General features: G+C 40.7%; 2 protein-coding genes and 1 long non-coding RNA gene across 3 annotated transcripts in view; 2 read left to right on the forward strand and 1 right to left on the reverse strand.

The window, feature by feature from the left end:
* The window catches only part of LOC139549388 (zinc finger protein 180-like), a 175,557-nt gene extending 166,073 nt beyond the window's left edge, over nt 1-9,484 (forward strand). The window contains exon 2 of the mRNA XM_071359861.1: nt 8,048-9,484. Coding sequence (XP_071215962.1) covers nt 8,048-8,757 — 710 coding nt within the window. The 3' untranslated portion in view covers nt 8,758-9,484. The remainder of the gene's footprint in view (nt 1-8,047) is intronic.
* LOC139550589 (uncharacterized) lies at nt 1,768-3,016 on the reverse strand. The gene is made up of 2 exons (XR_011670084.1): nt 2,790-3,016; nt 1,768-2,395 (listed from the first exon to the last, which is right to left on the reverse strand). It is a non-coding gene; the product is annotated as an uncharacterized lncRNA (long non-coding RNA).
* A 4,997-nt stretch (nt 9,485-14,481) lies between the features above and the next one.
* Nucleotides 14,482-23,140, forward strand: LOC139548419 (zinc finger protein ZFP2-like). Its single transcript, XM_071358110.1, has 2 exons — nt 14,482-15,147; nt 21,241-23,140. The coding sequence occupies exons 1-2, from the start codon at nt 14,823-14,825 to the stop codon at nt 22,452-22,454; spliced, it is 1,539 nt and encodes a 512-aa protein (XP_071214211.1). The 5' UTR covers nt 14,482-14,822; the 3' UTR covers nt 22,455-23,140.
* Nucleotides 23,141-23,489: the final 349 nt, after the last annotated feature.

A 23,489-nucleotide genomic window follows, 5' to 3' on the forward strand; every position in this document is an offset into this window, starting at 1 on the left:
TATCCTAGTATCTATTTCCGTATTTGCAGGCATTCTTGTACGTTGTGGGTGCTGTTGCATTCCATGTGCGCGGACGCTTGCTAGCCGTGTTATCACTGCCGCCATAGACCCTATTCAGGAAAGGGCCCAAATGTTCCCATTGCTTGATGATGGGGAAGCTGGACCTGTCTATCTATTTGAGGACTAAGATACTTTTATGTCACGTCTCTTGTGAGAGGTGAAGAGAGGGAATTAGAATTTGTCTTCTGACAAATTTTATCCTTTAGTTTTGTTTTTTTATATACTTTTATGTCACGTCTCTTGTGAGACGTGAAGAGAGGGATTTGTAAGAAATTGTAATAGAGACTGGAAACTAGTAATAACTACATTTCAACATAAGCCATATTTTATACAAAAATACACATACTCCTCATTTCTCTTGGACATATGCTGGACTTATTAAGACACCAACTACAGACACACATAATTCCCCTCCCCCATAATAACCACAGAACACACCCAACACATGGTTGGAGCTCAAGACAAAGACCTATCTCAGGAACCAATGGAAAGTGGACACCAGGCCTGTTCAGGACTACCCAAGACCCAGATCGACCAATCGGAAGGCCAGACTCGCAGATCAACCTACTTTGCTTGTTGTCTATATAAAACTGTACAACTGTGGAAACTTTCTCTTTCCCGGACGATTCAATAGGAATCAGACAGAAAGAGCCTTGCTGCAAGATTTTACTAAGATATCTTTACATGTGATTAAACGGCCTTATTATAAAATTATCCACCTCGTCCTATTGTCTCCTCTTGTTCTCCTGTCAACAGTAAACGTTTTACTAACAGTACGCCAACACAGAACTGAATCAAAGATGGCGGACAGAAATACTAGGAGAGAGGGGTACTCCTACACAGAACTGAACTGGATCAAAGATGGTGGACAACAGTACTAAGATGGAAGCAAATGTAAGGTATTATAACGTCAAAACGAATCATGCAAAAACATGCACAGTTGACAGGAATGTTAGTTAATGTAGAGACAAACGATTATGCATTTTTTTTATCATAAAGTTCATTTTCAAAAATTGACTAGCTAACATTAGCCAGCTAGCTGACTAGCTAACATTAGCCAGCTAGCTGACTAGCTTTATGGGTGTTGTGACATGAGTATGAAATTGTAATTCTGGTTGTTTTAGGGACTCATGAAACAACCAGCAAACCAGGCTTTCGTTTTGTGAAACAGTGGATGTATCGAATCTAGCTAGCTGAAGAATTTACTGCAAATTGAATGTACAATTTTGTAAGCTTTCCTTGCTGATATTTGCCATGCAGATAGATGAAATCACGTAGCTAGCTGTGTTCTTGCTTATTGTGCAGTGGATGATTAAAATCCCTGTATGCCCATGGATGTGTAGCTAGCTATCTAGCCGATCTGTGTATGGACCCAAACGTTTGGTATACATATTAGTTCAGAACCTAGCTATGAACCTCAGCTATCATAGCCAGTTGTATCAACTTCAAAACAGCCTGAATGACATTAATGAAGCCTATGGATTGAGTAGAATATAATATCATGTTGTGCCAAGGATGCAAGTCGTATATACATGTAGTTATTACCATGCATGAGATCCCCACATTGTAGCCTGTACATTTAATATATTCACTGATCATGTACTGTACCTTGGCAAATAAAGGTGCAGTTTAGGTATGAATGTCTTTGAGATTATTTTTCAGTCATATCCAATACCAGGAGTATCAAATTCCAGTCTTTGAATGACGCTGTGTCTGCATGTATGTATTACAATTATACACTTCAACAGTGTTTACCAATCTTGGTCCTGGGACATCAATGGTTACACATTGTAACTAATAGACTAGAAACAGGATTTAACTAGTTAATTCATATATATACAGAAACATAATGTTAAAAAACAGTACACTACACTTCCTATGCATCATGTAAATACTCCAACACCGGTTCATCTCAACATCTAATGCCCTTCATCTGCATTGATCTGATAAACACAGGATAGGTGGAGTATTTCATCACATTACACTTCATTTCAACCAGTAGAGAATGTGAAACGCTTTATTGAAAAGCTCATTATCCAAGTGTTATAAATACAAGTTCAATCTGTCCTTCAATGCACATCTGTTGTGCATTATAAAAACAGAGGAAGAAAGAGGAGGTGGAGAGAGAGGTGTAAAAGACAGAAAGGGAAAGAGGTAAGCAGATAGGAGCAGGGAAGGCAGCACATGATTAATGAAACACAGTGCTACATAAATATTGTCTCAGTTCATCACAATTACATAATAGTGTCTCTAGTCGGCAAAAAGGTTATCTTAAAAGCAGCTGAGGTGGTGATGATGGGACTGGGGGTTGGCATCCTCTCACATCAAAACATATCTGCAGACGAGAGATAGATGGAGAGAGAGAGAGCATGTTTAAGCCTTGTGTTTTTATTTTTTATTCTAACATTGTTAGTCATCAATCAGGAGGTGAAATGCAAAACTGACCTTGGATCATTAACTCTGGGACTACTGCATCTATCTGTATTTCAATATAAAGCATCTCTTTAATAATACTTCCTGTATAATATAAACTGACCTGGGATCATTAACTCTGGGACTACTGCATCTATCTGTATTTCAATATAAAGCATCTCTTTAATAATACTTCCTGTATAATATAAACTGACCTGGGATCATTAACTCTGGGACTACTGCATCTCTGTCTGTATTTCAATGTAAAGCATCTCTTTAATAATACTTCCTGTTGTCCTGACCAAGTGACCTCTCACCTCTGATCATGCTGTGCCCTCTATGTAGCCAGTTCAGATGCAGGAGGGGTTCACCGACACAGCTGATATAACCTCGAGGATTTAGGGAGAAGCGGAGAGAGGGATGAAGTGAAGGAGAGAGACTGTTATTGAGAAAATAAGGTAGTTAAAGCCACAGTGTTCAACAGGAATCTGTGTGTGGCCTCACCTGGTGTCCACACCACACTAAGTGGCTGCAGAGTACTTTATGCTGAAAACTTATGCTGAACAACAGTAACCATAGTAACACATTGGATAACATTCACAACAGTGAACAACAGTAACCATAGTAACACATTGGATAACATTCACAACATGGAACAACAGTAACCATAGTAACATTGTTTCCCCCAGAACATCTAAAGGAAGTTTGTTCTGAAGTGTCTGATATCTAAGAGATGTAAAAAATTATATCTATATTTTTACATGTCTTTAACACCCTTTTTTGTCACTTAAATCTTTCCACATTTTGTTACGTTACAGCCTTACTCTACAATGGATTAAATAACTAAAAATCCTCATCAGTCTACACACAATACCCCGTAATGACAAAGAGAAAATAGGTTTGGAGATTTTTTTTTACATTTATTAAAAATAAAAAACAGAAATACCTTATTTACGTAAGTATTCAGACCCTTTGCTGTGAGACTTGAAATTGACCTCAGGTGCATCCTGTTTCCAATGATCATCGTTGAGATGTTTCTACAACTTGTTTGGAGTCCACCTGTGGTAAATTAAATTGATTGGACATGATTTGGAAAGGCGCGCACCTGTCTGGCTACCACAGCGTTCTGAAGCGATACGCCATCCCATCTGGTTTGCGCTTAGTGGGACTATCATTTGTTTTTCAACCGGACAACGACCCAATGACCAAAAAGGAGAGTGATGGAGTGCTGCATCAGATAACCTGGCCTTCACAATCACCTGACCTCAACCCAATTGAGATGGTTTGGGATGAGTTGGACCACAGAGTGAAGGAAAAGCAGCTAAAAAGTGCTCAGCATATGTGGGAACTCCTTCAAGACTGTTGGAAAAGCATTCCAGGTGAAGCTGGTTGAGAGAATGCCAAGAGTGTGCAAAGCTGTCATCAAGGTAAAGGGTGGCTACTTTGAAAAATCTAAAATATATTTTGAATTGTTTACCACTTTTTTTGGTTACTACATGATTCCATGTGTTCATAGTTTTGATTACTTCACTATTATTCTACAATGTAGAAAATGGTAAAACAAATATTTATAACCCTTGAATGACTAGGTGTGTCCACTCGTTTGACTGGTACTGTATATCTCATGAATGTTTTTACATTCAGTTACATGAAGTCACTTTATTACCACTTCTTCCATAGTCAAACATGTAAGGAAAGATTTCTTTAAATCAAAAGGGATGCTGTCAAATTTATTGAATTCAAATGGATTTACCCAGCCTACAAAGCACTACAGCCACTCTGTGATGACCAGTTCTGCTCTTTTATTGAGGTATCTAGTCTAGATTAAACTTCATAGGAAGACAGTTTTATCATGTGGAGGTTTCATTTAGATCTCTGTTTAACGACATACTCTGTGTGTCTTTGCAAGGAGAGAAACCAGACTCTCACTCTGACAGCGGGAAGAGTCCTTCAGGGGAACCAGACCCAGAGACGCCCAGACCAGCGAGACAACACCACTGCTCCCACTGTGAAAATAGTTTTTGCTGGTTAGGGAACCTAAAACTGCATGAGAGGACACACACAGGAGGAAATCCTTTTCAATGCTCCCAGTGTGGAAAGAGTTTTGCCGTGTTCACTAACCTGAAAAGGCACAAGAGAATACACACAGGAGAAAAGCGTTCCCACTGTTCCCACTGTGAAATGAGTTTTAATCCGGATGGGGACCTAAAAGCTCATAAGAGGAAACACACAGGAGAAAAGCCTTACCAATGCTCCCAGTGTGGAAAGAGTTTTGCCGTGTTCACTAACCTGAAAAGGCACAAGAGAATACACACAGGAGAAAAGCGTTCCCACTGTTCCCACTGTGAAAAGAGTTTTACCATGTTAACTAACCTGAAAAGGCATGAGAGAATACACACATGAGAAAACCATTTTCTGCTCCCAGTGTAAAAATAGATTTTCATAAATGGCGGACCTTAAAGCTCATGAGAGGATACACACAGGAGAAAAGCCTTTCCAATGCTCCCAGTCTGGAAAGGGTTTTACCTGGTCGGGGAGCCTGAAGGAGCATAAGAGGACACACCCGGTAAAAGTCCTACCACTGCTTTCTGTGTGGAAGGACATTCAGAGATCCTGAAATCAAATGAGAGAATAGAAAGGCTGTATTCTGACTTATATTTTTGACTGAGAATTTGTGTTTTTGTTTGTGCCACATGAAATCATATTGTGTATGATTACACCTGTCTATATAATGTCCCACAGTTGACAATGCATGTCAGAGCAAACACCAAGCAATGAGGTTGAATAAATTGTCCTTAGAGCTCCGAGACAGGATTGTGTCGAGGCACAGATCTGGGGAATGGTACCAAAAAATGTCTGCAACATTGAAAGTCCCCAAGAACACAGTGGCCACCATCCTCAAAATGGGCACATTTATAGGCCTACATTTGTGTGCAGGCCAGGTAGACTAGTCCTACTTCTATATGTGTAACCAGGTAGACTAGTTCTACTTCTATATGCGTAATCAGGTATGCGTCCTTTCTCTTATTGACAGGAGGGTTTCAAGGTGGAGCTTCCAGCGAGACGTGAATTTAATAGTATGTTGTACCTAGTTTCCCTCCTCCAGGGAACAGTAGTTATAGTCATAACGTTACGCTTGCCATATGATGAACTTCAACTTAAATACTGGATATTGCTGTCGGACAGTTTTTTTGTATTCTGAAATGAACTCGAACTATGTATCATTTAGTGGCTCCTTATGTTACGCTGGAAAACAGTTTTCATGGGCACAGAAATACTAAATCATTTCAGAGTTTGCTAAATCCAATGGTTTTTAACTGATTCATCTTGTAATCCAAGATGGCGTAGCATTAAGACGTGTTTGTCTTAACCAAGAACCCGATGGTCACTCTGACAGAGCTCCAGAGTTCCTCTGTGGAGATGGGAGAACCTTCCGGAAGGACAACCATCTCTGCAGCACTCCACCAATCAGGCATTTGTGGTAGAGTGGCCAGACGGAAGCCACTCCTCAGTAAAAGGCACCTGACAGCCTGCTTGGAGTTTGCCAAAAAGGCACCTAAAGGACTCTCAGACCATGAGAAACAAGATTCTCTGGTCTGATGAAACCAAGATTGAACTCTTTGGCCTGAATGCCTTTTGGAAACCTCCAAGCTGGCTATCATGTGCCTTTTATTAAGGTGTATATCTAGATATATATACATATATATACATATATATATATATAGTCTGTTCAACCTCTCTTTCGTATCACCTGGGATTCCCAAAGATTGGAAAGCTGCCGCGGTCATCCCCCTCTTCAAAGGGTGTGACACTCTAGACCCAAACTGTTACAGACCTATATCTAGCCTACCCTGCCTTTCTAAGGTCTTCGAAAGCCAAGTTAACAAGCAGATTACCGACCATTTCGAATCCCACCGTACCTTCTCCGCTATGCAATCTGGTTTCAGAGCTGGTCATGGGTGCACCTCAGCCACGCTCAAGGTCCTAAACGATATCATAACCGCCATCGATAAGAGACATTACTGTGCAGCCGTATTCATCAACCTGGCCAAGGCTTTCGACTCTGTCAATCACCACATTCTTATTGGCAGACTAAACAGCCTTGGTTTCTCAAATGACTGCCTCGCCTGGTTCACCAACTACTTCTCTAACATAGTTCAGTGTGTCAAATCGGAGGGCCTGTTGTCCGGACCTCTGGCAGTCTTTATAGGGGTGCCACAGGGTTCAATTCTCGGGCCGACTCTCTTCTCTGTATACATCAATGATGTCGCTCTTGCTGCTGGTGATTCCTTGATCCACCTCTACGCAGACCACACCATTCTGTGAACTTCTGGCCCCTCTTTGGACACTGTGTTAACTAACCTCCAGACGAGCTTCAATGCCATACAACTCTCCTTCCAAGGCCTCCAACTGCTCTTAAACGCTAGTAACACTAAATGCATGCTCTTCAACCGTTCGCTGCCCGCACCCGCCCGTCCACCATCACTACTCTGGATGGTTCTGACTTGGAATATGTGGACAACTACAAATACCTAGGTGTGTGGTTAGACTGTAAACTCTCCTTCCAGACTCACATTAAGCATCTCCAATCCAAGTTAAATCTAGAATTGGCTTCCTATTTCGCAACAAAGCATCCTTCACTCATGCTGCCAAACATACCGTTGTAAAACTGACCATCCTACCGATCCTCGACTTCGGCGATGTCATTTACAGAATAGCCCCCAGCACTCTACTCAACAAATTGGATGCAGTCTATCACAGTGCCATCCGTTTTGTCATCAAAGCCCCATATACTACCCAACACTGACCTGTACGCTCTCGTTGGCTGGCCCTCACTTCATACTCGTCGCCAAACCCACTGGCTCCAGGTCATCTACAAGTCTCTGCTAGGTAAAGCACTGCCTTATCTCAACTCACTGGTGACCATAGCAGCACCCACCCGTAGCATGCACTCCAGCAGGTATATCTCACAGTTCATCCCCAAAGCCAACACCTCCTTTGGCTGCCTTTCCTTCCAGTTTTCTGCTGCCAATGACTGGAATGATCTGCAAAAATCACTGAAGCTGGAGATTCATATCTCCATCACTAACTTTAAGCATCAGCTGTCTGAGCAGCTCACAGATCACTGCACCTGTACATAGCCCATCTGCCAATAGCCCATCCAACTACTTCATCCCATACTGTATTTATTTATTTCTTGCTCCTTTGTACCCCAGTATCTCTACTTGCACATTCATCTTCTGCACATCTATCATTCCAGTGTCTAATTGGTATATTGTAATTACTTCGCCACCATGGCCTATTTATTGCCTTACCTCCCTTATCTCACCTCATTTGCACACACTGTATATAGATTTTCTACAACTTTATTGTTGACTGTATGTTTTGTTTATTCCATGTTGTTGTTGTTGTATGTGTTGAACTGCTTTGCTTTATTCTTGGCCACGTCACAGTTGTAAATGAGAACTTGTTCTCAACTTGCCTGGTTAAATAAAGGTGAAAAAATAATAAATTAACAGTGGATTTCTGCTGTTGTGGGACTTTAACCATCTGTCTGACTTTGTCGATCACACAGGAGAGAGACGGGACTATCGTGGATCCTCTGGGGAGCCTCAACAACATTGTGAAGCTGACGAGGCTGAGAAGAGTCTCTCCAGATCAGAACACCTCAATAAACAACAGCAGAGACCCACAGGAGAGAAACCTTACTGCTGCTCTGACTGTGGGAAACATTTCTCAAGATCAAATTCACTAAAAGTACATCTGAGAATTCACACTGGAGGGAAATCTCACTGGTGCTCTGACTGTGGGAAAAGATTCAACTCTACAATAGACCTTAAAATACATCATAGAATTCACACAGGAGACAAATCTTATGGCTGTGATCAATGTGGGAAGAGTTTTATTCAGTCAAGCAGCCTGATGGTACACCAGAGATCACACACAGGAGAGAAACCATATAGCTGTACTGAATGTAGGAAGAGTTTTGCTACAGCTGGCTGTCTGATGACACACCAGAAAACACACACAGGAGAGAAACCTTATAGCTGTGATCAATGTGGGAAGAGTTTTACTCAATTAAACAGCTTGATTGTGCATCTGAGAACACACACAGGAGAGAAACCTTATAGCTGTAGTCAATGTGGGAAGAGTTTTAATTGGCTTAACAGCCTGGTATCACACCAGAGAACACACACAGGAGAGAAGCCTCATAGTTGTAATCAATGTGACAAGAGATTCTCAGATAAAAGATATCTGATTAAACATCAGAAAATACATAGTTGAAGGAGTTGTTTCATGATATCAATGTAATGTCACTATGTTTTTAACATTGTTGTAGGAGTATTTTAATGATGTCACAATGTGGAACCCTAAATGTTTGTTCCATTGATTTGAGATGTTCGTTGTAAAGGGTTTTAACACTGTTTCCCATGCTTGTTCAATGAACCATAAACAATTAATGAACATGCACCTGTGGAACGGTCCTTAAGACGCTAACAGCTTACAGACGGTAGGCAATTAAGGTCACAGATATGAAAACTTAGGACACCAAAGCGGCCTTTCTACTGAGTCTGAAAAACACCAAAAGAAAGATGCACAGGGTGGGTCCCTGCTCATCTGTATGAACGTGCCTTAGGCATGCTGCAAGGGGGCATGAGGACTGCAGATGGGGCCAGGGCAATAAATTGCAATGTCCGTACTGTGAGACAGGGAGCTACAGGGCGGACAGCTGATCGTCCTCTCGGTGGCAGTCCAGACTGTCCGCAATAGGCTGAGAGAGGCTGGACTGAGGGCTTGTAGGCCTGTTGTAAGGCAGGTCCTCACCGGACATCACCGGTAACAACGTCACCTATGGGCACAAACCCACGGTTGCTGGACCAGACAGGACTGGCAAAAAGTGCTCTTCACTGACGGGTCATGGTTTTGTCTCACCAGGGGTGATGGTCGGATTCGCGTTTATCGTATATTAACACATGTTAAGTTTGCTGAAAATAAACGCAGTTGACAGTGAGAGGACGTTTCTTTTTTTGCTGAGTTCATTTGTTGTCTTAAGGGGGAAAGTGTTACGAGCTTTGGTTTTTCCATTTATGTTTTGAGGTTGGACTTTAGCACGTATAGCTCGTTAGCATGTAGGGTGCATTGATTGTCTCCTCCTTAGTCAGTATGTGTTACACCTGTCCTGGCTTGTCCATCTCGTTAATTGGAAGGTGTTTCACCTGAGCTGGCCCAGGTGCTATTTAAGAGTGTCTGGCCCAGTGTTCCAGTTGCTATTTAAGAGTGTCTGGCCCAGTGCTCCAGTTGCTATTTAAGAGTGTCTGGCCCAGTGCTCCAGGTGCTATTTAAGAGTGGCTGGCCCAGTGCTCCAGGTGCTATTTAAGAGTGTCTGGCCCAGTGCTCCAGGTTCTATTTAAGAGTGTCTGGCCCAGTGTTCCAGGTTCTATTTAAGAGTGTCTGGCCCAGTGCTCCAGGTTCTATTTAAGAGTGGCTGGCCCAGTGCTCCAGGTTCTATTTAAGAGTGGCTGGCCAGGTTCTATTTAAGAGTGTCTGGCCCAGTGTTCCAGGTTCTATTTAAGAGTGTCTGGCCCAGTGCTCCAGGTGCTATTTAAGAGTGTCTGGCCCAGTGCTCCAGGTTCTATTTAAGAGTGGCTGGTGGTGTGATGATGGGTTATGAATTAACAGGTATAAATTATGGGTTATGAATTAACAGGTATAAATGATGGGTTATGAACTAAGGCCCAGCACACCAACATCAAAACCTCATCCCAACTGTAAATTATGGTGTAGGGAGCATCATGGGTTGGGGCTGGTTTGCTGCCTCAGGGCCTGGACAGCTTGCTATCATCAACAGAAAAATGAATTCCCAAGTTTATCAAGACATTTTGCAGGAGAATGTAAGGCTGTCTGTCCACCAGTTGAAGCTCAAGTTGGGTGATGCAACACGACAACGACTCATAACACAGAGTAAATTAACAACAGAATGGCTTCAACAGAAGAAAATATGCCTTCTGGAGTGGCCCAGTCAGAGTCCTGACCTCAACCCGATTGAGATGCTGTGGCATGACCTCGAGAGCAGTTCACATCAGACATCCCAAGAATATTGCTGAACTGAAACAGTTTTGTAAAGAGGAATGGTCCAAAATTCCTCCTGGCCGTTGTACAGGACTGATCCGCAACTACAGAAAACGTTTGGTTGAGGTTATTGCTGCCAAAGGAGGGTCAACCAGTTATTAAATCCAAGGATTCACATACTTTTTCCACCCTGCACTGTGAATGTTTACACGGTGTGTTCAATAAAGACATGAAAACGTCTAATTGTTTGTGTTATTACTTTAATCAGACTGTGTTTGTCTATTGTTGTGACCAAGATGAAGATCAGATCACATTTTTCAACCAATTTATGCAGAAAGGTATTTCCAAAGGGTTCACATACTTTTTCTTGCCACTGTAAGTAGCTGAATATGCTTATGGACTATCAGTTTGAAGGACACAACTCATGTTATTCTGGTTAAACAGTGAGAGACTAGTTGATTATGGACTAACAGTCTGAAGGACACAATTCATGTTATTCTGGTTAAACAGTGAGAGACTAGTTGATTATGGACTAACAGTCTAACAGTCTGAAGGGCACAACTCATGTTATTCTGGTTAAACAGTGAGAGACTAGTTGATTATGGACTAACAGTCTAACAGTCTGAAGGACACAACTCATGTTATTCTGGTTAAACAGTGAGAGACTAGTTGATTATGGACTAACAGTCTGAAGGACACAACTCATGTTATTCTGGTTAAACAGTGAGAGACTAGTTGATTATGGACTAACAGTTTGAAGGACACAACTCATGTTATTCTGGTTAAACAGTCAGAGACTAGTTGATTATGGACTAACAGTCTGAAGGACACAACTCATGTTATTCTGGTTAAACAGTGAGAGACTAGTTGATTATGGACTAACAGTCTAACAGTCTGAAGGACACAACTCATGTTATTCTGGTTAAACAGTGAGAGACTAGTTGATTATGGACTAACAGTTTGAAGGACACAATTCATGTTATTCTGGTTAAACAGAGAGAGACTAGTTGATTATGGACTAACAGTCTAACAGTCTGAAGGACACAATTCATGTTATTCTGGTTAAACAGTGAGAGACTAGTTGATTATGGACTAACAGTCTGAAGGACACAATTCATGTTATTCTGGTTAAACAGTGAGAGACTAGTTGATTATGGACTAACAGTCTGAAGGACACAATTCATGTTATTCTGGTTAAACAGTGAGAGACTAGTTGATTATGGACTAACAGTCTGAAGGACACAATTCATGTTATTCTGGTTAAACAGTGAGAGACTAGTTGATTATGGACTAACAGTCTAACAGTCTGAAGGACACAACTCATGTTATTCTGGTTAAACAGTGGGAGACTAGTTGATTATGGACTAACAGTCTGAAGGACACAACTCATGTTATTCTGGTTAAACAGTGAGAGACTAGTTGATTATGGACTAACAGTCTGAAGGACACAACTCATGTTATTCTGGTTAAACAGTGAGAGACTAGTTGATTATGGACTAACAGTCTAACAGTCTGAAGGACACAACTCATGTTATTCTGGTTAAACAGTGAGAGACTAGTTGATTATGGACTAACAGTCTAACAGTTTGAAGGACACAACTCATGTTATTCTGGTTAAACAGTGAGAGACTAGTTGATTATGGACTAACAGTCTGAAGGACACAACTCATGTTATTCTGGTTAAACAGTGAGAGACTAGTTGATTATGGACTAACAGTCTGACAGTCTGAAGGACACAACTCATGTTATTCTGGTTAAACAGAGAGAGACTAGTTGATTATGGACTAACAGTCTAACAGTCTGAAGGACACAATTCATGTTATTCTGGTTAAACAGAGAGAGACTAGTTGATTATGGACTAACAGTCTAACAGTCTGAAGGACACAACTCATGTTATTCTGGTTAAACAGTGAGAGACTAGTTGATTATGGACTAACAGTCTAACAGTCTGAAGGACACAACTCATGTTATTCTGGTTAAACAGTGAGAGACTAGTTGATTATGGACTAACAGTCTGAAGGACACAACTCATGTTATTCTGGTTAAACAGAGAGAGACTAGTTGATTATGGACTAACAGACTAACAGTCTGAAGGACACAACTCATGTTATTCTGGTTAAACAGTCAGAGACTAGTTGATTATGGACTAACAGTCTAACAGTCTGAAGGACACAACTCATGTTATTCTGGTTAAACAGTGAGAGACTAGTTGATTACGGACTAACAGTCTAACAGTCTGAAGGACACAACTCATGTTATTCTGGTTAAACAGTGAGAGACTAGTTGATTATGGACTAACAGTCTGAAGGACACAACTCATGTTATTCTGGTTAAACAGTGAGAGACTAGTTGATTATGGACTAACAGTCTAACAGTCTGAAGGACACAACTCATGTTATTCTGGTTAAACAGTGAGAGACTAGTTGATTATGGACTAACAGTCTAACAGTCTGAAGGACACAACTCATGTTATTCTGGTTAAACAGTGAGAGACTAGTTGATTATGGACTAACAGTCTGAAGGACACAACTCATGTTATTCTGGTTAAACAGTGAGAGACTAGTTGATTATGGACTAACAGTCTGAAGGACACAACTCATGTTATTCTGGTTAAACAGTGGGAGACTAGTTGATTATGGACTAACAGTCTAACAGTCTGAAGGACACAACTCATGTTATTCTGGTTAAACTAGTTGATAAAGGAGTGGAGATAATTTTACAATTAGGAAATAATATGTTATGTTTTACTCGTACCTCAGCCAGCATTGTGAATGGTTAGGAAATAATATGTGGAGGTCTACAATTTTTTCTTTTGATTTTTCCATGATGTCAAGCAAAGAGGCACTGAGTTTGAAGGCAGGCCTTGAAATACATCCACAGGTACACCTCCAATTGATTCAAATGATGTCAATTAGCCTATCAGAAGCATCTAAAGCCATGACATAATTTTCTGGAATTTTCCAAGCTGTTTAAAGGCACAGTCAACTTAGTGTAAACTTCTGACCCACTGGAATTGTGATACGGTGAATTATAAGTTAAATAATCTGTAAACAATTGTTGGAAAAATGACTTGTGTCATGCACAAAGTAGATGTCCTAACCAACTTGCCAAAACTCTAGTTTGTTAACAAGAAATTTGTGGAGTGGTTGAAAAACGAGTTTTAAAGACTCCAACCTAAGTGTATGTAAACTTACGACTTCACCTGTACATCTACATGATGTATTGTTACACCATGTAGGAGCAGTATAGACCTAGTCTGTTCATTATATACATCTACATGATGTATTGTTACACCATGTAGCAGCAGTATAGACCTAGTCTGTTCATTATATACATCTACATGATGTATTGTTACACCATGTAGCAGCAGTATAGACCTAGTCTGTTCATTATATACATCTACATGATGTATTGTTACACCATGTAGGAGCAGTATAGACCTAGTCTGTTCATTATATACATCTACATGATGTATTGTTACACCATGTAGGAGCAGTATAGACCTAGTCTGTTCATTATATACATCTACATGATGTATTGTTACACCATGTAGGAGCAGTATAGACCTAGTCTGTTCATTATATACATCTACATGATGTATTGTTACACCATGTAGCAGCAGTATAGACCTAGTCTGTTCATTATATACATCTACATGATGTATTGTTACACCATGTAGGAGCAGTATAGACCTAGTCTGTTCATTATATACATCTACATGATGTATTGTTACACCATGTAGGAGCAGTATAGACCTACAGTAGCTTGCTAATTATTTAGATTTAGTTTGACTTAATGAAACTGCCTTAAATGTGCTGTAGTAAACATTTTTTATTCGCACTAATCAATCAACACATTTCATGTCTTTGTATGTCTCAGTATAATGGTATTATTTAATTAAATCCATCAACAATAATCTTTGTCTGAAAATAAAATATGATCCTCAACTGCGTTTCCCCTCCAGTCAGCAGACGGCGATGTGCGTCTTTCAGGCGACGCTGCCAGCGTGACGTATAATCTAGTGGACGGTTCTTCATAAACAGCTCGTCAACCACCTCGGTAGCTTGCTATCCAACATAGCCGAAAGATTCAAGCTATTTATACGCTTTCGGTGTGTATTACCTACTGTGTTTTAGACACACTTCTGTCGTATATACTTTTTAACCTATTTAATATAATATTACGTTATTTTGTATTAGTCAGCCATAGTAGCTGGCTGGTTAAGTTAGCACTAGGCTAGTCGCTAATGATAGCTAGCTAGCTAGCTAACATCCCCGAACATGAGCTCACTAAACTACTCCCCTCTTGTTAAAGAAGAGGCGGTCTGCTGGACAGAGAAAGAAGCTCTGGGGCTGAACATTGTCGTGAAAGAGGAGAAGGTAGAAGAGGATGTCACAGTAAAACAAGAAGTAGAGGGTGAGGTTGTTACAGTGAAAGAAGAAGAGATAGACGTTTCAGTGAAAGAAGAGGAAGATGCGTTCAGAGTGAAAGAGGAGGAAGATGTTACAGTAAAAGAAGAGAACGCCGTTTTTGGAGTGAAGAAGGAAGGGGAGATTACTGTCACATTGAAAGATGAAGAGGTGGAGATAGATCTTTTTAACACCAGTAAGTACCGCCATGTGTTTTTAACTTTGGATATTCAGAGTTGGCTCGTCAATACCTCTTCAACGGAGGGCCCAGGATGATGACTGATATGTCTAGAATCAGACGACGTAGAGAACAAGCTACCCCTTGTTTTCTCCGTTCCGTTTCCAAAAAGTGACTTAACATATATATTTGAGAAGGGTCTATCTGCTGACCGCAGACTGGGGGGCACGGCATGTAGTGATTTTCATGTAGTGATGTTTTTACTACACACCGTGCCCCCCAATAATGCAATGCGAGAGTTGGGTTGGCTTCACCAAAGATTATGGATATACTGACAAGATGTCTCTCAGCCCTCACAAGGGGAGTCGTTGTCCACAAAGCGGCACTGCGGGTTGACCTAGAGAGATACAACATACTGTAACCTACTGGCATGACCTAGAGAGATACAACCTACTGGAGCCTACTGGCATGACCTAGAGAGATACAACATACTGTAACCTACTGGCATGACCTAGAGAGATACAACCTACTGTAGTCTACTGGCATGACCTAGAGAGATACAACCTACTGTAGCCTACTGGCATGACCTAGAGAGATACAACATACTGTAACCTACTGGCTTGACCTAGAGAGCTAAAGTTGTAAAATTCCTGGATTTTAAATGAATATTTTCCAGTAATAATGATAATTTGTATCTTCCTATCCACATGTGGGATCCCTCTCCTTTGTTGTCCTCTCTACACCAATAACAGACAACTACTGTGGGACTCCCAATCACGGCCGGATGTGATACAGCCTGGATTCGAACCAGGGACTGTAGTGACACCTCTTGCACTGAGATGCAGTGGCTTAGACCGCTGCGTCCGTGTGTGTGTTAATTTTTAGAATGCTGTACTAGAATGCTTAAAAGGCCTCTAAAATTTTAAATACCGGTTATCGGTATCGTTTTTTGGGGCAAGGAAAATATTGGATATCGGTATTGGCCAAAAATGTAATATCGGTGCATACATTATAGAATAAAGGGATCACAATACCCCATAATGACATCACAATACCCCATAATGACATCACAATACCCCATAATGACATCACAATACCCCATAATGCCAAAGCAAAAACAGGTTTAGGTTTTTTGCAAATGTATTTAAACTATTCCCCAGGATAACTAGTCTCAGAGTAATGTAAGATCCCAGGATAACTCGTCTCAGAGTAATGTACGATCCCAGGATAACTAGTCTCAGAATAATGTAAGATCCCAGGATAACTAGTCTCAGAGTAATGTAAGAACCCAGGATAACTAGTCTCAGAGTAATGTAAGATGCTTGGAAAAAGAAGCTGAAAAGAATAACAGAACGGCACCATTAGAACTAAAATGTGTCGCCTGGATGTCAGACCCCCAACTCTCTAAACGGAATAAATAATAAAATGTGTATCCTGGATGTCAGACCCCCAACCCTCCAAACTGTAAATAAATAATAAAATGTGTAGCCTGGATGTCAGACCCCCAACCCTCCAAACTGTAAATAAATAATTAAATGTGTCGCCTGGATGTCAGACCCCCAACCCTCCAAACTAAATAAATAATAAAATGTGTCCCCCAACATAGTTATACAGGATACTACAGTTATAACTATACATAGTTATACAGGATACTACAGTTATAACTATACATAGTTATACAGGGTTATACAGGATACTACAGTTATACAGGATACTACAGCTATACAGGATACATAGTTATAACTATACATAGTTATACAGGATACTACAGTTATACAGGATACTACAGTTATAACTATACATAGTTATACAGGATACTACAGTTATACAGGATACATAGTTATTCCAAAGGTGGGCTACTTACTATCCACTGTTTGCAAGCCACCATTGCTGATCTATTTAATTTATTTATTTCACCTTTATTTAACCAGGTAGGCAAGTTGAGAACAACTTCTCATTTACAACTGCGACCTGGCCAAGATAAAACAAAGCAGTTCGACACATACAAAACCACAGAGTTACACATGGAGTGTAACAAACATACAGTCAATAATACAGTAGAAAAATAAGTCTATATCCAATGTGAGCAAATGAGGTGAGATAAGGGAGGTGAAGGCAAAAAAGGTAAATACAATATAGCAAGTAGAACACTGGAATGGTTGATTTGCAGTGGAAGAATGTGCAAAGTAGAAATAGAAATAAAGGGGTGCAAAGGAGCAAAATAAATACAGTAGGGGAAGAGGTAGTCGTTTGGGCTAAATTATAGATGGGCTATGTACAGGTGCAGTAATCTGTGAGCTGCTCTGACAGCTGGTGCTTAAAGTTAGTGAGGGAGATAAATGTTTCCAGTTTCAGAGATTTTTGTAGTTCGTTCCAGTCATTGGCAGCAGAGAAGTATGCTCCAGGAAGTATATCTCATTGGTCATCCCCAAAGCCAACACCTACTTTGGCCGCCTTTCCTTCCAGTTCTCTGCTGCCAATGACTGGAACGAATTGCAAAAATCGCTGAAGTTGGAGACTTATATCTCCCTCACTAACTTTAAGCATCAACTATCTGAGCAGCTTACCGATCGCTGCAGCTGTACACAGCCCATCTGTAAGTAGCCCATCCAATGCTTACCTCATCCCCATGTTTTTATTTACTTTTTTTGCTCACACCAGTATTTATATATTATATATGTTATATATGTTACAGTCACATATATTCTAGTTATGGGTCCTACAGTAGGTCTATGTTGTTAGGTGAAGTTATGGGTCCTACAGTAGGTCTATGTTATTGTTATGGGTCCTACAGTAGGTCTATGTTGTTAGGTGAAGTTATGGGTCCTACAGTAGGTCTATGTTGTTGTTAGGTAATGTTATGGGTCCTAGAGTAGGTCTATGTTGTTGTTATGGGTCCTAGAGGACACTATGTATGTCATGCAATAACAACCAAAGTGCTTCTTCGTTCATTACAGGTATATTTGTTGTTAGGTGAAGTTATGGGCCAATTTGGCAAACAGTGTACAAACCCTCATTGTCAGGCTGATGGAAAAGCCAAAGAGCATTTTACTGGTTGAAGTGTTTTTTTAAGTACAAAGCGGTTGATTTGTGATGACACAAACGTTATATTAAGCAGGACATTCAAACGAGCGTTACAATTATAATCCAAAGTAGTGTGAAATGCACTCATAAGCAACCTGGAAATGGAGGTTACTCCCATGAGTTTTCCCCTATTCACATTCAGAATACATTGTGAAAAACTCAAATCTTTGCTCACCATTTTTGCTCCAGGCAGATATACTACATCCATAACTAGTGGTTTCCTCATTACCAGATATACTACATCCATAACTAGTGGTTTCCTCATTACGGGATTTTAACAACTGTACCTTGCGCAAAGTTTTGCGCACATACCATCAGTATGTGAAATGTCACACTAGGAAAAATAGGACTCTTGATTTGTGCTATGGGACAATACCAAAGGCGTTCTCTGCCACCACCAGACCTCCTCTGGGGACATCAGACCACAATGTGGTCTACCTCAGGCGAACTTACTGTCGCCTCCTGGAGAGGGAGAAACCCACAGTTAAAACTGTCCAGATCTGGAATGACAACAGTATCACTTGTCTCCAGAGGTGTTTTGACTGTACAATGTGGGAGGTATTTGAGGACAGCAGCTCTGATCTGGATGAACTCACAGAGGTTATTTCAGACTATGTAAACTTCTGTGTTGAGTCAGTTGTGCCTACTAAGACCTGTAAAATCTTCCCTAACAACAAGCCTTGGGTATCAAAACATCTAAAATCACTACTTGATAGGAAGAAGGCAGTTTATGCTGGGGGTGATAGACAGGCTTTAAGAGATGTACAACGTGAGATCAAAAGACAGATACCGGTGGACAAGGAGGCATACAAGCAAAGGGTGGAGAGGACCCTCTCCTCAGGAAACGCAAGGGTGGCCTGGCAAGGGATTAAATCCATGGCTAGCGCCCCCCATATAGGCAGGGGAAAAACCAGTGCTGACCTTGGGGGATATGAGGGCCAGAACATGGCTAATGAACTGAATGTTTTCTTCTCAAGATTTGAATCAGACAACTTCGTGTCGGAGGTAAAACAAATGGAAGCATCATTACAAATGTTTGAGAGAGTTGTTGTTCAACAGTCTGATGTTCTGAAGTTGTTCAGGGGATGTAACACATACAAAAGCCCAGGCCCAGACAAAATAAGTGGGCATGTGTTAAAGCACTGTGCTGAACAACTGGCTGGTGTTTTTACAGACATTTTCCAATCCTCACTCAACCAGCAACACGTTCCAGTATTGTGGAAAAAATCAATAATTATACCAATTCCTAAAGTATCGAATCCCTCTGTGCTGAATGACTATCGCCCTGTCGCTTTGACATCCTTAGTTATGAAATGCCTTGAGAAAATTGTGAAAAGTCATATTCTCAGTGTCACCCAGAAGCTCCTCGACCCATTTCAGTTTGCCTATCAGACCAGCAGAGGAGTTGATGATGCCATTCTTACCCTCCTTAACATGGTCTATAGACATCTAGAAGGTACCAAATCCCATGTCAGGGTTCTGTTTGTTGACTTTTCTTCTGCCTTCAACACAATCCAGCCCTACATTCTGGCACAGAGACTCATTCGGGACTTTTCCTTAGATGGGGGGCTGGTTTTGTGGCTGCTGGACTTCCTGAGCCAACGCTCACAGCGAGTCAAAATAGGTCCCCATGTGTCGGATTTACGCAATACCAATACAGGCTCTCCTCAGGGATGTGTTTTGTCCCCACTTCTGTACATCTTGTACACTAATAGTTGTACTAGTTCCCATACTGACAGACACCTCATTAAGTTCGCTGATGACACTGCCTTGATCAGCCTGCTGCATGATGACGAGGATCATCATGGCCTGGTCCTAGATGACTTTGTAGAGTGGTGTGAGGAATCACACTTGGTCCTCAATACTAACAAGACCAAAGAGATGTGCATAGACTTCAGGAAGCGTACAACACCTACCTCTGCAACATCTATCAGAGGCCAGAATATAGAAATTGTAGAGGAATATAAATATCTGGGTGTCTTTTTGGACAGTAAGCTTCAGTGGAGTAAATGTACAGACCAGATCTACAAAAAGAGCCAACAGAGACTGTACTTTCTAAAGAAGTTGGGTTCTTTTAATATAGACTGTACTATATTGACTCTGTTTTACAAATCCTTTATTGAGAGTATTTTAACTTTTTGTATTGTTTGTTGGTTTGGCAATGCCACTGTCAGTCAGAGAAACATGCTGAGAAGGATTATTACCACAGCAAGCAAGGTACTTGGAGTCAAACAGACAGGCCTGGATGAGATTTTTAAGGTCAGGGCCCTCCGTAAGGCTCACAAAATCATTTTAGACCCAAGTCACCCCCTGTACCTGGACTTTGAATTACTCCCCTCTGGGCGCAGGTATAGGGCACCCCTCAGCAGGAAAAATAGAACGAGACAATCATTTGTGCCAGGTGTGATATCCCTCTTAAATAGCTCGGGCAAATGTTCCCATTGACCCCGTAAGGCCAGCAGGCTAGTCTTTTCTTAACATTTAAAATTTAAATTTTAAATGTTATTTTATTTATTGGTGCGTGACTGTTATTGAAAGTTGTATTGTCAATCTTGTTTTGTATTTAACGCCACTTTAAATGTGTACATGACACTGCAACAAAATTTCCCCATGGGGACAATAAAGTAAGTAAGTAAGATATACTACATCCATAACTATCGGTTTCCTCATCAGCAGGGAGGAGTTTCTACAATCAAGTTGTGTTGCATCGCCCTCGTGCCGCAATTTTAGCAACACAGAAAGGGGCCTATATTGTAGACCAAAAGTCATCTGGCACACTGCTTAGAGTTTCAACAACATGAATAACTTATTTCTAGCCTACAATCATTGATGTTACTACTAATGTGAAAGCAAGACAAACTATGACTATTCTTGCTCATTTTAAGACGATTGTTAAATAATTTTAACATTCATTACAGACATCAATTGTTGTACAACATCATGGCTACTCCGTTGGCATCACCTTTTACAGTGGATTACCGCTGTTGTGGGCCTTCAATCATCTGTCTGACTTTGTTGTTCACACAGGAGAGATAAGGGACTATCGTGGATCCTCTGGGGAGCCTAAACAACCTCATGATGCTGAAGAGGCAGAGAAGAGTCTCTCCAGATCAGGACACCTCAATAATCACCTGCAGAGATCCACAGGGAGGAGAACTCACTGCTGCTCTGACTGTGGGAAGAGATTCACCTCCTCATCAGACATTAAAATTCATCAGAGAATACACACAGGAGAGAAATCTTATAGATGTGGTCAATGTGGGAAGAGATGTACTACATCTGGCCAGCTGACTCAACACCAGAGAACACACACAGGAGAGAAACGTTATAGCTGTGATCAATGTGGGAAGAGTTTTACGACATTTAGCAATCTGATTGTACACCAGAGAACACACACAGGAGAGAAACCTTATAACTGTGGTCAATGTGTGAAGAGTTTTACAACATCTATCCAGCTGACATTACACCAGAGAACACACACAGGAGATAAACCTTATAGCTGTGATCAATGTGGGAAGAGTTTTACAACATCTGGCCAGCTGACATCACACAAAAGAACACACACAGGAGAGAAACCTTATAGCTGTGATCAATGTGGGAAGAGTTTTACTACATCTAGCAATCTGACTGTACACCAGAGAACACACACAGGAGAGAAACCTTATAACTGTGGTCAATGTGTGAAGAGTTTTACAACATCTATCCAGCTGACATTACACCAGAGAACACACACAGGAGAGAAACCTTATAGCTGTGATCAATGTGGGAAGAGTTTTACAACATCTGGCCAGCTGACATTACACAAGAGAACACACACAGGAGAGAAACCTTATAGCTGTGGTCAATGTGGGAAGAGTTTTGGTAGATCTAACCAGCTGACATTACACCAGAGAACACACACAGGAGAGAAACCTTATAGCTGTGATCAATGTGGGAAGAGTTTTACAACATCTGGCCAGCTGACATCACACAAGAGAACACACACAGGAGAGAAACCTTATAGCTGTGGTCAATGTGGGAAGAGTTTTGGTGCATCTAGAACTCTGACTCTACACCAGAGAATACACACAGGAGAGAAACCGTATAGCTGTGGTCAATGCGGGAAGAGTTTTACTACATCTGGCCAGCTGACATTACACCAGAGAATACACACAGGAGAGAAACCTTATAGCTGTGATCAGTGTGACAAGAGATACTCTGATAAAAGATCTCTGATCAAACATCAGAAAATGCATACATGAAGGAGTTATTTTGTGATATCAATGAATTAATGTCACAATGTAGAATGTTTTAACATTGTAGTATGAGTATTTTAAGGAGTTTCACAATGTAGAACCCTAATTCAATTGATTTCAGCGTGATATGGATTTTAGCCTTGGGAAAAATCCAGGCCCTGAATTGAAAGAATACTATTTATGTGATTTAACAAGAAGTGACTAACACAAAAAGAGCTGTGTTACACTTACCATGTTGGTGACCCACTTGAATCAAAATGCAACACTTCTAAATGTAGCGATCTGTTTTCTACAAATTGTCCTCTAACCAGGGATGTACACATTATTCCCAGATTCCATATGGTTTTTGAGCTGTTAGTTTTAACAGGACGTGCAACCTCATCTCCCCTCTCGCACAATTGATTTCAACGTGATATCGATGAGTGATGACAAATAAGTGTTGTGTTCCTTTGTTTAGCGACCCCTACATTGAAATGCATCATTCCATAATGTAGCTGACTGTCTTCTGCAGGTTGTCCTCTAACCAGTGAGGTGAAATATATCTCCATTTCCATTTGTTTTTTTTAGTAGTGTTAGTTTCAACAGCACGTACAACCTGATTTCCCCCCTAATCGATATCAGTGATTTTTTATACATATTACTTTATGTTCTATATTATACAAACAATACATATGAACAAACATTTGGTTTTGATATTTGATATTTCCAATTCATGTAACTTTTAGTAATCATAATTATGTATACAATCAACTGACAATTTTTGGGTATAAATATATTGACATTGTTGCCCTTCTTTTAGAATATCAGGGTTCATTCTCAGATGTGCCAACCCAAATGTACTAGAGCATGACATTGGGGATAGGGCCCCGATCCAACAACATGCCTATCTAGTGAATCCTGAAAAGAGAGAGAAGCTCTGCAGTGAGGTGGAAAGTTACTACGGATATTGCAGGAGTTTCCTCTTGAAATCAGACATGTCTGTGGTGAGAACAACCTGGTTGCTGATTGTCTCAAGGGGGGCAGTCAAAATGTTTTGCGTTT

This window comes from Salvelinus alpinus, chromosome 2, assembly GCF_045679555.1.
Source record: "Salvelinus alpinus chromosome 2, SLU_Salpinus.1, whole genome shotgun sequence".
Classification (NCBI taxonomy): Eukaryota; Metazoa; Chordata; class Actinopteri; order Salmoniformes; family Salmonidae; genus Salvelinus; species Salvelinus alpinus.

Bases quoted from the DNA above. Each gene is read 5' to 3' on its own strand.
- LOC139548419 (XM_071358110.1), top strand. From the start codon at position 14,823: ATGAGCTCACTAAACTACTCCCCTCTTGTTAAAGAAGAGGCGGTCTGC. The intron at 15,148-21,240 runs GTAAGTACCGCC...TTGTTCACACAG, and splicing joins GATAGATCTTTTTAACACCA to GAGAGATAAGGGACTATCGT.